Source organism: Bombina bombina, chromosome 4 (genome assembly GCF_027579735.1).
Source record: "Bombina bombina isolate aBomBom1 chromosome 4, aBomBom1.pri, whole genome shotgun sequence".
In the NCBI taxonomy this organism is placed as follows: domain Eukaryota; kingdom Metazoa; phylum Chordata; class Amphibia; order Anura; family Bombinatoridae; genus Bombina; species Bombina bombina.
Genome location: NC_069502.1, coordinates 972005086 through 972017945, shown reverse-complemented (window position 1 = coordinate 972017945; position 12860 = coordinate 972005086). Strand labels below are relative to the sequence as shown.

General features: G+C 41.6%; 1 protein-coding gene across 2 annotated transcripts in view; it reads left to right on the top strand.

Moving 5' to 3' along the window:
* The window catches only part of RALGAPA2 (Ral GTPase activating protein catalytic subunit alpha 2), a 1332894-nt gene that overhangs the window by 755675 nt on the left and 564359 nt on the right, over window positions 1-12860 (top strand). For both annotated transcript variants that reach the window (XM_053712011.1, XM_053712010.1), the window contains one exon: window positions 426-484. In XM_053712011.1, the coding sequence (XP_053567986.1) occupies window positions 426-484 (59 nt within the window). The remainder of the gene's footprint in view (window positions 1-425; window positions 485-12860) is intronic.

Sequence of the window (12860 nt, the reverse complement as noted above, 5' to 3'; positions counted from 1 at the left end):
TTTGAGTTGCACTAAAATATGAAGTCTGGGACCATGGGAAGAATTTGGAAGACAGTGACATGACATTATACCTCTATCTGGCTCCTAAATATTCTTACTGGCTCCTAATTTTTAAATAGATTTGTCAAGCACAGAGTTATCACATTATCAAAATATTCAGGGGACAAGTGATGTAAAGATTACAAAGTCCAGAAACTAACAGTTTTATAGTAAATTAACTATGAAAGAGTTATGAAAGGGATCTGCTTCTACTGGAATAATTATTCTGTCACTATATATTTATTGGATATCTGCAACAAGGGATTTGTTCCTGTTGCATATTTGGGTGTGAAGTTCTGTCTAAGTCCTGACAGGTATTATGGGGGAGGGGCTGTTTGTGATTTCTTTACTGATTGCTTGTGACATTTGATGTCTTTATTTTATAGAGCCTATTAATTAACATTCTACTGAAAAACGCAAGAGATGAGCCCAGTGAAGCTGCCAGGTAAGATTTAAATGATGGGAATTATTTTGATACCAAAATTGTTTTAGGTTATCTGTTTCAAAATACTTAAAAAGGGATAGTAAACCCCAAAATGTTCTTTTATGATTCAGATAGAACATAGAATTAAATTGGAAAGTTGTTTAAAATTTTATTATCAAATTTTCTTCATTCTCTTGTTATCCATTGCTGAAGGGACAGCATTGCACCACTGACAGGAAGCTAAACGTTTCTATGTAGCCAATCACAAGAGACAAATGTGTGCAGGCACCAATTAGCAGCAGCTCCCACTAGTGTATGATGTGTGCGTATTCATTTTTTAACAAGGGATACTAAGAGAACAAAGCACATTTGAAAATAGAATTGAATTTAAAAGTGTCTTAAAAAGACATGCTCTATCTTAATCATGCAAGTTATAGTTGACTTTCCTATCCCTTTAAAGGCACAATAAAAGTTTTTTTCCCTGCAATGAAAAATCAGACATAATCACTTGAGACTATTTAAACGTGACTAGACTATCTGCCCTTCTCCCAAAACCTTACAGTATTCTTTAACTCTATTTTGTGCTCAATCAAATGGTAATTTACCCTCAGATACAATTAAACTGTTTTTCAAGGTATACTTTATCCTACGTGGTAGCGAGTATGATGGTAAATATCACCAAGGGATGCTTGTGTGTATTTTGTAGAATCACTACAGGTAGCCATGAAAAAGTAAACCTCCCCTTTCCTGCTGTTTAAATTGTTTTTGTATATGGCTGGATAATGTCAAAAGGATTTGCTAAGGTTTGTAAGTTGCACTGTTAATAAAAAATAAGATATAGGGTCACAATGGCAAACAGTCGCATGCAATATCTACAACAGTATTTCCTGAAGTATAAGAAAGCCAGTCTGCCTCACAGGACATCTAGATTGGTGATTGAAAGGGACATTAAATGCTAAATACATTTTCCACCTAAAGGGGAGGAAAGTCCATGGCTTCATTCATTACTTGTGGGAAATAAGAATCTGGGCACCAGGAGGAGGCAAAGACACCCCTGCCAAAGGCTTAAATACCTCATTCAAGCAAAAAGAAATACACTGCGATCCTCCAAAGTAAGCATACTATTTCTTTCATGTAATTAGCAAGAGTCCATGAGCTAGTGACGTATGGGATATACATTCCTACCAGGAAGGGGCAAAGTTTCCCAAACCTCAAAATGCCTATAAATACACCCCTCACCACACCCACAATTCAGTTTTACAAACTTTGCCTCCGATGGAGGTGGTGAAGTAAGTTTGTGCTAGATTCTACGTTGATATGCGCTCCGCAGCAAGTTGGAGCCCGGTTTTCCTCTCAGCGTGCAGTGAATGTCAGAGGGATGTGAGGAGAGTATTGCCTATTTGAATGCAGTGATCTCCTTCTACGGGGTCTATTTCATCGGTTCTCTGTTATCGGTCGTAGAGATTCATCTCTTACCTCCCTTTTCAGATCGACGATATACTCTTATATATACCATTACCTCTGCTGATTCTCGTTTCAGTACTGGTTTGGCTATCTACTATATGTAGATGAGTGTCCTGGGGTAAGTAAGTCTTATTTTCTGTGACACTCCTAGCTATGGTTGGGCACTTTGTTTATAAAGTTCTAAATATATGTATTCAAACATTTATTTGCCTTGACTCAGAATGTTCAACTTTCCTTATTTTCAGACAGTCAGTTTCATATTTGGGATAATGCATTTTAACATTTTTCTTACCTTAAAATTTGACTTTTTCCCTGTGGGCTGTTAGGCTCGCGGGGGCTGAAAATGCTTCATTTTATTGCGTCATTCTTGGCGCGGACTTTTTTGGCGCAAAAATTCTATTTCCGTTTCCGGCGTCATACGTGTCGCCGGAAGTTGCGTCATTTTTTGACGTTATTTTGCGCCAAAAATGTCGGCGTTCCGGATGTGGCGTCATTTTTGGCGCCAAAAAGCATTTAGGCGCCAAATAATGTGGGCGTCTTATTTGGCGCGAAAAAATATGGGCGTCACTTTTGTCTCCACATTATTTAAGTCTCATTTTTTATTGCTTCTGGTTGCTAGAAGCTTGTTCTTTGGCATTTTTTCCCATTCCTGAAACTGTCATTTAAGGAATTTGATCAATTTTGCTTTTTATATATGTTGTTTTTTCTCTTACATATTGCAAGATGTCTCACGTTGCATCTGAGTCAGAAGATACTACAGGAAAATCGCTGTCAAGTGCTGAATCTACCAAAGCTAAGTGTATCTGCTGTAAACTTTTGGTAGCTATTTCTCCAGCTGTTGTTTGTATTGATTGTCATGACAAACTTGTTAAAGCAGATAATATTTCCTTTAGTAAAGTACCATTGCCTGTTGCAGTTCCTTCAACATCTAAGGTGCAGAATGTTCCTGATAATATAAGAGATTTTGTTTCTGAATCCATAAAGAAGGCTATGTCTGTTATTTCTCCTTCTAGTAAACGTAAAAAATCTTTTAAAACTTCTCTCCCTACAGATGAATTTTTAACTGAACATCATCATTCTGATTCTGATGATTCCTCTGGTTCAGAGGATTCTGTCTCAGAGGTTGATGCTGATAAATCTTCATATTTATTTAAAATGGAATTTATTCGTTCTTTACTTAAAGAAGTCCTAATTGCTTTAGAAATAGAGGATTCTGGTCCTCTTGATACTAAATCTAAACGTTTAAATAAGGTTTTTAAATCTCCTGTAGTTATTCCAGAAGTTTTTCCTGTCCCTGATGCTATTTCTGCAGTAATTTCCAAAGAATGGGATAATTTGGGTAATTCATTTACTCCTTCTAAACGTTTTAAGCAATTATATCCTGTGCCGTCTGACAGATTAGAATTTTGGGACAAGATCCCTAAAGTTGATGGGGCTATTTCTACCCTTGCTAAACGTACTACTATTCCTACGTCAGATGGTACTTCGTTTAAGGATCCTCTAGATAGGAAAATTGAGTCCTTTCTAAGAAAAGCTTATCTGTGTTCAGGTAATCTTCTTAGACCTGCTATATCTTTGGCTGATGTTGCTGCAGCTTCAACTTTTTGGTTGGAAACTTTAGCGCAACAAGTAACACATCGTGATTCTCATGATATTATTATTCTTCTTCAACATGCTAATAATTTTATCTGTGATGCCATTTTTGATATTATCAGAGTTGATGTCAGGTTTATGTCTCTAGCTATTTTAGCTAGAAGAGCTTTATGGCTTAAAACTTGGAATGCTGATATGGCTTCTAAATCAACTTTACTTTCCATTTCTTTCCAGGGTAACAAATTATTTGGTTCTCAGTTGGATTCCATTATTTCAACTGTTACTGGTGGGAAAGGAACTTTTTTACCACAGGATAAAAAATCTAAAGGTAAAAACAGGGCTAATAATCGTTTTCGTTCCTTTCGTTTCAACAAAGAACAAAAGCCTGATCCTTCATCCTCAGGAGCAGTTTCAGTTTGGAGACCATCTCCAGTTTGGAATAAATCCAAGCCAGCTAGAAAGGCAAAGCCTGCTTCTAAGTCCACATGAAGGTGCGGCCCTCATTCCAGCTCAGCTGGTAGGGGGCAGGTTACGTTTTTTCAAGGAAATTTGGATCAATTCTGTTCACAATCTTTGGATTCAGAGCATTGTTTCAGAAGGGTACAGAATTGGTTTCAAGTTGAGACCTCCTGCAAAGAGATTTTTTCTTTCCCGTGTCCCAGTAAATCCAGTAAAAGCTCAAGCATTTCTGAAATGTGTTTCAGATCTAGAGTTGACTGGAGTAATTATGCCAGTTCCAGTTCCGGAACAGGGGATGGGGTTTTATTCAAATCTCTTCATTGTACCAAAGAAGGAGAATTCTTTCAGACCAGTTCTGGATCTAAAAATATTGAATCGTTATGTAAGGATACCAACGTTCAAGATGGTAACTTTAAGGACTATCTTACCTTTTGTTCAGCAAGGGAATTATATGTCCACAATAGATTTACAGGATGCATATCTGCATATTCCGATTCATCCAGATCATTATCAGTTCCTGAGATTCTCGTTTCTGGACAAGCATTACCAGTTTGTGGCTCTGCCGTTTGGCCTGGCTACAGCTCCAAGAATTTTTACAAAGGTTCTCGGTGCCCTGCTGTCTGTAATCAGAGAACAGGGTATTGTGGTATTTCCTTATTTGGACGATATCTTGGTACTTGCTCAGTCTTTACATTTAGCAGAATCTCATACGAATCGACTTGTGTTGTTTCTTCAAGATCATGGTTGGAGGATCAATTTACCAAAAAGTTCTTTGATTCCTCAGACAAGGGTAACCTTTCTGGGTTTCCAGATGGATTCAGTGTCCATGACTCTGTCTTTAACAGACAAGAGACGTCTAAAGTTGATTACAGCTTGTCGAAACCTTCAGTCACAATCATTCCCTTCGGTAGCCTTATGCATGGAAATTCTAGGTCTTATGACTGCTGCATCGGACGCGATCCCCTTTGCTCGTTTTCACATGCGACCTCTTCAGCTCTGTATGTTGAAGCAATGGTGCAAGGATTACACGAAGATATCTCAATTAATATCTTTAAAACCGATTGTTCGACACTCTCTAACATGGTGGACAGATCACCATCGTTTAATTCAGGGGGCTTCTTTTGTGCTTCCGACCTGGACTGTAATTTCAACAGATGCAAGTCTCACAGGTTGGGGAGCTGTGTGGGGATCTCTGACGGCACAAGGAGTTTGGGAATCTCAGGAGGTGAGATTACCGATCAATATTTTGGAACTCCGTGCAATTTTCAGAGCTCTTCAGTTTTGGCCTCTTCTGAAGAGAGAATTGTTCATTTGTTTTCAGACAGACAATGTCACAACTGTGGCATACATCAATCATCAAGGAGGGACTCACAGTCCTCTGGCTATGAAAGAAGTATCTCGAATTTTGGTTTGGGCGGAATCCAGCTCCTGTCTAATCTCTGCGGTTCATATCCCAGGTGTAGACAATTGGGAAGCGGATTATCTCAGTCGCCAAACGTTGCATCCGGGCGAATGGTCTCTTCACCCAGAGGTATTTCTTCAGATTGTTCAAATGTGGGAACTTCCAGAAATAGATCTGATGGCGTCCCATCTAAACAAGAAACTTCCCAGGTATCTGTCCAGATCCCGGGATCCTCAGGCGGAGGCAGTGGATGCATTATCACTTCCTTGGAAGTATCATCCTGCCTATATCTTTCCGCCTCTAGTTCTTCTTCCAAGAGTAATCTCCAAGATTCTGAAGGAATGCTCGTTTGTTCTGCTGGTAGCTCCGACATGGCCTCACAGGTTTTGGTATGCGGATCTTGTCCGGATGGCCTCTTGCCAACCGTGGACTCTTCCGTTAAGACCAGACCTTCTGTCACAAGGTCCTTTTTTCCATCAGGATCTGAAATCCTTAAATTTAAAGGTATGGAGATTGAACGCTTGATTCTTGGTCAAAGAGGTTTCTCTGACTCTGTGATTAATACTATGTTACAGGCTCGTAAATCTGTATCTCGAGAGATATATTATAGAGTCTGGAAGACTTATATTTCTTGGTGTCTTTCTCATCATTTTTCCTGGCATTCTTTTAGAATACCGAGAATTTTACAGTTCCTTCAGGATGGTTTAGATAAAGGTTTGTCCGCAAGTTCTTTGAAAGGACAAATCTCTGCTCTTTCTGTTCTTTTTCACAGAAAGATTGCTATTCTTCCTGATATTCATTGTTTTGTACAAGCTTTGGTTCGTATAAAACCTGTCATTAAGTCAATTTCTCCTCCTTGGAGTTTGAATTTGGTTCTGGGAGCTCTTCAAGCTCCTCCGTTTGAACCTATGCATTCATTGGACATTAAATTACTTTCTTGGAAAGTTTTGTTCCTTTTGGCCATCTCTTCTGCCAGAAGAGTTTCTGAATTATCTGCTCTTTCTTGTGAGTCTCCTTTTCTGATTTTTCATCAGGATAAGGCGGTGTTGCGAACTTCTTTTGAATTTTTACCTAAAGTTGTGAATTCCAACAACATTAGTAGAGAAATTGTGGTTCCTTCATTATGTCCTAATCCTAAGAATTCTAAGGAGAAATCGTTGCATTCTTTGGATGTTGTTAGAGCTTTGAAATATTATGTTGAAGCTACGAAATCTTTTCGTAAGACTTCTAGTCTATTTGTTATCTTTTCCGGTTCTAGAAAAGGCCAGAAAGCTTCTGCCATTTCTTTGGCATCTTGGTTGAAATCTTTAATTCATCTTGCCTATGTTGAGTCGGGTAAAACTCCGCCTCAGAGAATTACAGCTCATTCTACTAGGTCAGTTTCTACTTCCTGGGCGTTTAGGAATGAAGCTTCGGTTGACCAGATCTGCAAAGCAGCGACTTGGTCCTCTTTGCATACTTTTACTAAATTCTACCATTTTGATGTATTTTCTTCTTCTGAAGCAGTTTTTGGTAGAAAAGTACTTCAGGCAGCGGTTTCAGTTTGAATCTTCTGCTTATGTTTTTCGTTAAACTTTATTTTGGGTGTGGATTATTTTCAGCAGGAATTGGCTGTCTTTATTTTATCCCTCCCTCTCTAGTGACTCTTGTGTGGAAAGATCCACTTCTTGGGTAGTCATTATCCCATACGTCACTAGCTCATGGACTCTTGCTAATTACATGAAAGAAAACATAATTTATGTAAGAACTTACCTGATAAATTCATTTCTTTCATATTAGCAAGAGTCCATGAGGCCCGCCCTTTTTTTGTGGTGGTTATGATTTTGTATAAAGCACAATTATTCCAATTCCTTATTTTATATGCTTTCGCACTTTTTTATCACCCCACTTCTTGGCTATTCGTTAAACTGAATTGTGGGTGTGGTGAGGGGTGTATTTATAGGCATTTTGAGGTTTGGGAAACTTTGCCCCTCCTGGTAGGAATGTATATCCCATACGTCACTAGCTCATGGACTCTTGCTAATATGAAAGAAATGAATTTATCAGGTAAGTTCTTACATAAATTATGTTTTTTAATATCCAAGTGTAGATAAAAACATCTTGTTAGGCAACAGTGAAGTTAAAATCAAAAGAATAGGCAGAACATTTTCAGGAACTAAAAATACCTCCCCCACTTCCCTCATCCCTCAGTCATTCTTTGCCTTTCGTCACAGGAGGTTGGCAGAGAAGTGTCGGAAGATTCAGAGTAGCCTCTTTTGGAGGGTAGTACTCTTCGAAATGGGACTGTAGTTTGAAGTAGTCCTGTCAGCCTCAGAGTGAGAGCTTGGGTAAATGTTAGAGTCTGAAGCTGCAGGGAGAGTCTTTCTGCAAAACCATCCCAACTAATTTTAACAGCTCCATAAGCAATCAACGTTGACGAGTTTCGCTGCCTGCTTTCCTCACTCAAGTCCAGGTCAGGTGCGATGCTACTACACTGTCACACTTGAGAGGCCGTGTTTCTCTACCACGGCATAGATTCTGGTAAGATCGTTTAATTTTTTTATACACGTAATGTAAACGCAGAAGACAGGGTCACTGTGTGCTCCTTTTATCTTTATAGAATCAAGGGTTAATATCCCTGGTAGGGGGATTATTGAACAGGGGGGGTTGTACATGATATTGTTTATTGTGTCATTGCTGCGATATGTGTGAGATGAGGCTCTGGCAATGGATGTACTTTTAGTTACATTTCCAGGAGTATTTTTTTAACGGCCGATTTGGCGCGTTTTTCTCTCTAGTACAGGGGCGGTCCTGCAAGGCATTCCTTTTAAACGGGTGTGGCCTAATCAACTTCTTCTGCTTGTCTGGCGGTTGCAGGAGACGTAACGGTTTCTGTGGTCCGGATCATAGGAGGTGGTGAGTGCCCCGGCCATTGGAGGTTATAAAGGTGCCTTTTTATATATAGTACTTTTTGTCTATAATAACAGTGCAAGCTATGGAGGACTCTGAAGCGTTAGAGGGTACTCCCTCTTTACCTAAGTCTAGTACCTGTGTTTATTGTGAGGAGGTTCTGGTAGATCCACCTGCTCAACTATGTTCCACATGCCTTGATAAAGTTACAACATCTAGAAAGAATAGAATGTCTAGTTCTACTGAGCCGTCCACCTCTGAGGATTCTCCATCCCGTGAGGTGTGTTCCCTACATTCATCTCCATTTACACATGCAGTTCCCCAGGGCACGACCATTTCTCCTACGGGAGAGATCTGTTGGCCGCCAGATTTTGCGGATCAACTGCAAACGGCGGTGTCTAAGGTGATTAGTGCCTTACCACCTTCTGCTAAGCGCAAGCGTAAGGTAAAATATGGCTATCTGACCCAGGGGTCATCTACTCCAATGGATATTTCGGAAAAATCATCCACTGACGAGAATGACTCTGACTCTTCAGAGGACGTTTCTTTTGGGTCAGAGTCTGTCATCTAAAGCTCCGACTGGTGAGGAGCCTGACTTTAGGTTTAGGATGGAAAATTTGCACTTTTTGCTTAAGCAAGTGCTTGCTACCTTTCGAGCTCCCGGAACCGAAACTACCAGAGGAACCTTCGATTCCTAAGCTGGATGAAGTATATGAGGACAGGGTGGTGCCTCCGACCTTCCCGGTTCCTGTTAAGATGGCTAACATTATTAAGAATGAATGGGAGAGATTAGGTTCTTCCTTTTCCCCTTCTTCCTTTAAGAAGCTGTTCCCCGTCCCGGACTCTCAGCTCGAGCTATGGGGGTTTGTCCCTAAGGTAGATGGTGCTATTTCTATGCTCGTGATGCGGACGACAATTCCTCTTGAGGATAATTCGTCGTTTTAAGAGCCCATGGCTAAAAAGTTAGAGAACATGTTAAGAAAAATGTTTCAACATACAGGGTTTGTTTTCCAGCCGGCAGCGGCGGTAGCTGCAACATATTGGTGTGGAGCTCTGCCTGACATGGTCGAGAGGGAGACATCCCCTCGGCGAGATACAAGAGAGAATTAAGGCCTTGAGGGTCGCTAATTCTTTTATTTGTGATGCCAATATGCAAATTATTCGCCTGAACGCTAAGGTGTCAGGTTTTTCCGTATTAGCCCGCAGGGCTCTGTGGCTAAAGTCGTGGTCTGCAGACATGACCTCTAAATCTAGACTACTATCCCTTCCATTTCAGGGAAAGATCCTGTTCGGCCCAGGATTGGACTCAATCATATCCACGGTTACGGGAGGCAAGGGTGCTTTCCTACCGCAGGATAAGAAGGTTAAGCCTAAGGTATCTACTTTTCGTCCCTTTCGTGCGGACAAGGCCCAACGCCAACAGCCCGCCGCAAAAGTGGATCAATCCAAGGGCACTTGGAAACCAGCTCAGTCTTGGAATAAGTCCAAGCAGAATAAGAAGCCCGCCGAAACAAAGTCTGCATGAGGGGGTGGCCCCCGACCGGTCTCCGGACCATGTAGGGGGCAGATTATCTCTCTTCTCAGAAGCCTGGTTGCAGGATGTTCAGGATGTTCAGGACGCTTGGGTTCTGGAGGTTATCACCCAAGGATACAGGATAGGGTTCAGATCTCATCCGCCCAGGGGCAGATTCCTCCAGACCAGAAAAGAGAGAAGCCTTTCTGGAATGTGTGAGGGATCTCTCTTCCTTTGGAGTAATTGTACCAGTACCCCCAGCAGAATGGGGTCTAGGGTACAATTCAAACCTTTTCGTGGCCTTGGGGGATCCATCCAGAACAACTGTCCCAAGGGACGTCATTCCTGAGACCGTCCTGGGAGATTGTGACCACGGACACGAGTCTGGAAGGATGGGGAGCTGTTTGGGGTGTCAAGATGGCATAGGGCAAATGGTCTCGAGAGGAGTCTCTCCTCCCAATCAATATTCTGGAACTTCGAGCGATCTACAATGCTCTGAAGGAGTGGCCTCTACTGGGGTCGTTCAGCTTCATCAGATTCCAGTCAGACAACATTACCTCTGTGGCTTACATCAACCACCAGGGGTGGACGAGAAGCTCTCTGGCGATGAGGGAGGTTTCTCAGATATTGGAATGGGCAGAGTCCCACAACTGGTCGCTCTCAGCAATCCACATTCCGGGTGTGGACAACTGGGAAGTGGATTTCGCAGGCAATCCTTCCATTCGGGGGAATGGTCTCTCCATCCCGAGGTGTTTGCAGAGATTTGTCACAGATGGGGGACGCCAGAGATAGACCTCATGGCGTCCAGACTCAATTGTAAGCTACCCAAATATGGGTCGTGGCCCAGGGATCCCCAGGCAGAGCTGATAGATGCTTTAGCTGTGCCTTGGGGGTTGAACCTAGTTTACATTTTTCCACCGTTCCCACTTCTACCTCGTGTAGTGGCCCGCATCAAGCAGGAGCAAGCTTCAGCTATTCTGATTGGTCCGTCATGGCCGCGGAGGACGTGGTTTGCGGATCTGGTGGGGATGTCATCTTCTGCTCCGTGGAGGTTTCCCTATCGCAGGGATCTGTTGGTACAGGGTTCTTTTCAACATCAAAATCTAGATTCTCTGAGGCTGACTGCATGGAGATTGAACGCTTAGTCCTGGCCAAGAGAGGTTTTTCTGAGAGAGTGATTGATACTCTCCTTCATGCTAGGAAGCCGGTCACTCGTTGCATCTAAAGGTGTGGAGGACTTACTTGTCCTGGTGTGAGAAGCATGGACATCCTTGGCCCAAGGTTAAGGTATCCAGGATTCCGTCCTTTCTCCAGGACGGTTTGGATCAAGGACCTGCCGCTAGTTCTTTGAAAGGACAGATTTCGCTATTATCTGTTTTGTTGCACAAGAGGCTCACTGAGCTTCCTGATATTCAGTCCTCTGTTCAGGCTTTGTCTAGAACCCAAGAGCACTATAAAACTCCTCCCATCTCACACATACCTCAGTCTTTACTTTGCCTCTGCTGGAGGTGGTTGAAGAATTAATATGTGTATTTGATTCTCCAGAGGGGGATTTTTAGTCTATATTGAGACCGGTTTTCCCTCAGAGTATAGTGCTTGTCAGAGTGATGTATATGGGACATGGTTTGTGATTCTATTTTCACCTCATGGAAACTTTTTAATAAACCTTCTATAATTAGTCACAGGTACTTCTCTTTTGCCTCCCTTAATGGATCACCAATGTAATCCTATTCCATAACCACTGCTGATATGTTTTAGTAATGGTTTGGCTGTCAGCTGTTTATTTGCTGGTGGACAAGTGTCTATTGGTAAGTCCTAGGTCTCATTATTGCAACTTCAGTTGCAATTCCATTTGCACGTTTTCACATAAGGCCCCTTCAGCTTTGTACGCTGCGTCAATGATGCAGAGATTTTACTCGGTTGTCTCAAAGGATATTTTTGGATCCCAGTACAAGTCAGTCTCTAACGTGGTGGCTGGATCATTAGTTTATTATTCAGGGTCTTCTTTTGCTCATCCTACTTGGACTGTGATCACTACAGATGCATCAATCCATATTATAAAGCCACAACATCACAAATATCTTCAAAGGATATTACCTTTATTCAACAGAAAACATGTTTTCTGTTGAATAAAGGTAATATCCTTTGAAGATCTTTGTGGTGCTGTGGCTTTATAATATGGATTGATGCTCTATATGAGAGGGGAATGCAGTAACCCCTGCTACGTGCACCTACCACAAGAATGGAACTAAGAAAGATTGTGTTCAGTGTTGGGCCTATTTATTATTTATCGCTACAGATCCAAGTATCTCAGGTTGAGGAGCTGTTTGGGGAACTTTCAAAGCACAAGGAGTTTTGTATCCTCGGGAGGCAAGGTTACCAATAAATGTTCTAGAACTATAGCTTTGTCTCTGTTGAAAAGAGAGTCTTATCTCCATTTCCATACAGACAATGTCACAGCAGTAGCTTATGTCAACCACCGTGGGGGGAAGGAGAAACTCACAGTTCCCTAGCATTGATGGATGTGTCTCAAATTCTCTCATGGGCAGAGACCAATTCCTGTCTAGATTATGTGATTCCTATTCCAGGGGGAACAACTTTCTCAGTTGTCAATCTCTACATATAGGGGAGTGGTCTCTTCACCAGGATGTGTTTAATCAAATTGTGGATTTTTTTGGTCTCCCAGAGATCAATCTAATGGCTTCTCGTTTGAACACCAAACTTCCCAGGTACTTTTCAAGGTCTATTGATCCTCAGACATAATTAGTGGATGCTCTAGTAGTTCTTTAATAATTTCAGCTTGCTTATCTGTTTCCTCCTCTGGTACTTTTTCTCAGAGTGATTTCCAAAACAAGCCTAGAGAAGTCTTTAGTAATCCTGATTGCCCCAGCGTTGCCTCGCAGGATATGATATTCAGATTTGGTTCAGATGTCCATCTGCCCACCCTGGCCTCTTTTTCTGTGGTCAGGCCTTCTGTCTCAAGGCTCTAGTCTATATTTAACCTGTAATCAAGCCAATTTCTCCTCCATGGAATCCTAACTTGGTGTTAAGGGTTTTGCAGGCTCCTCCTTTTGAAC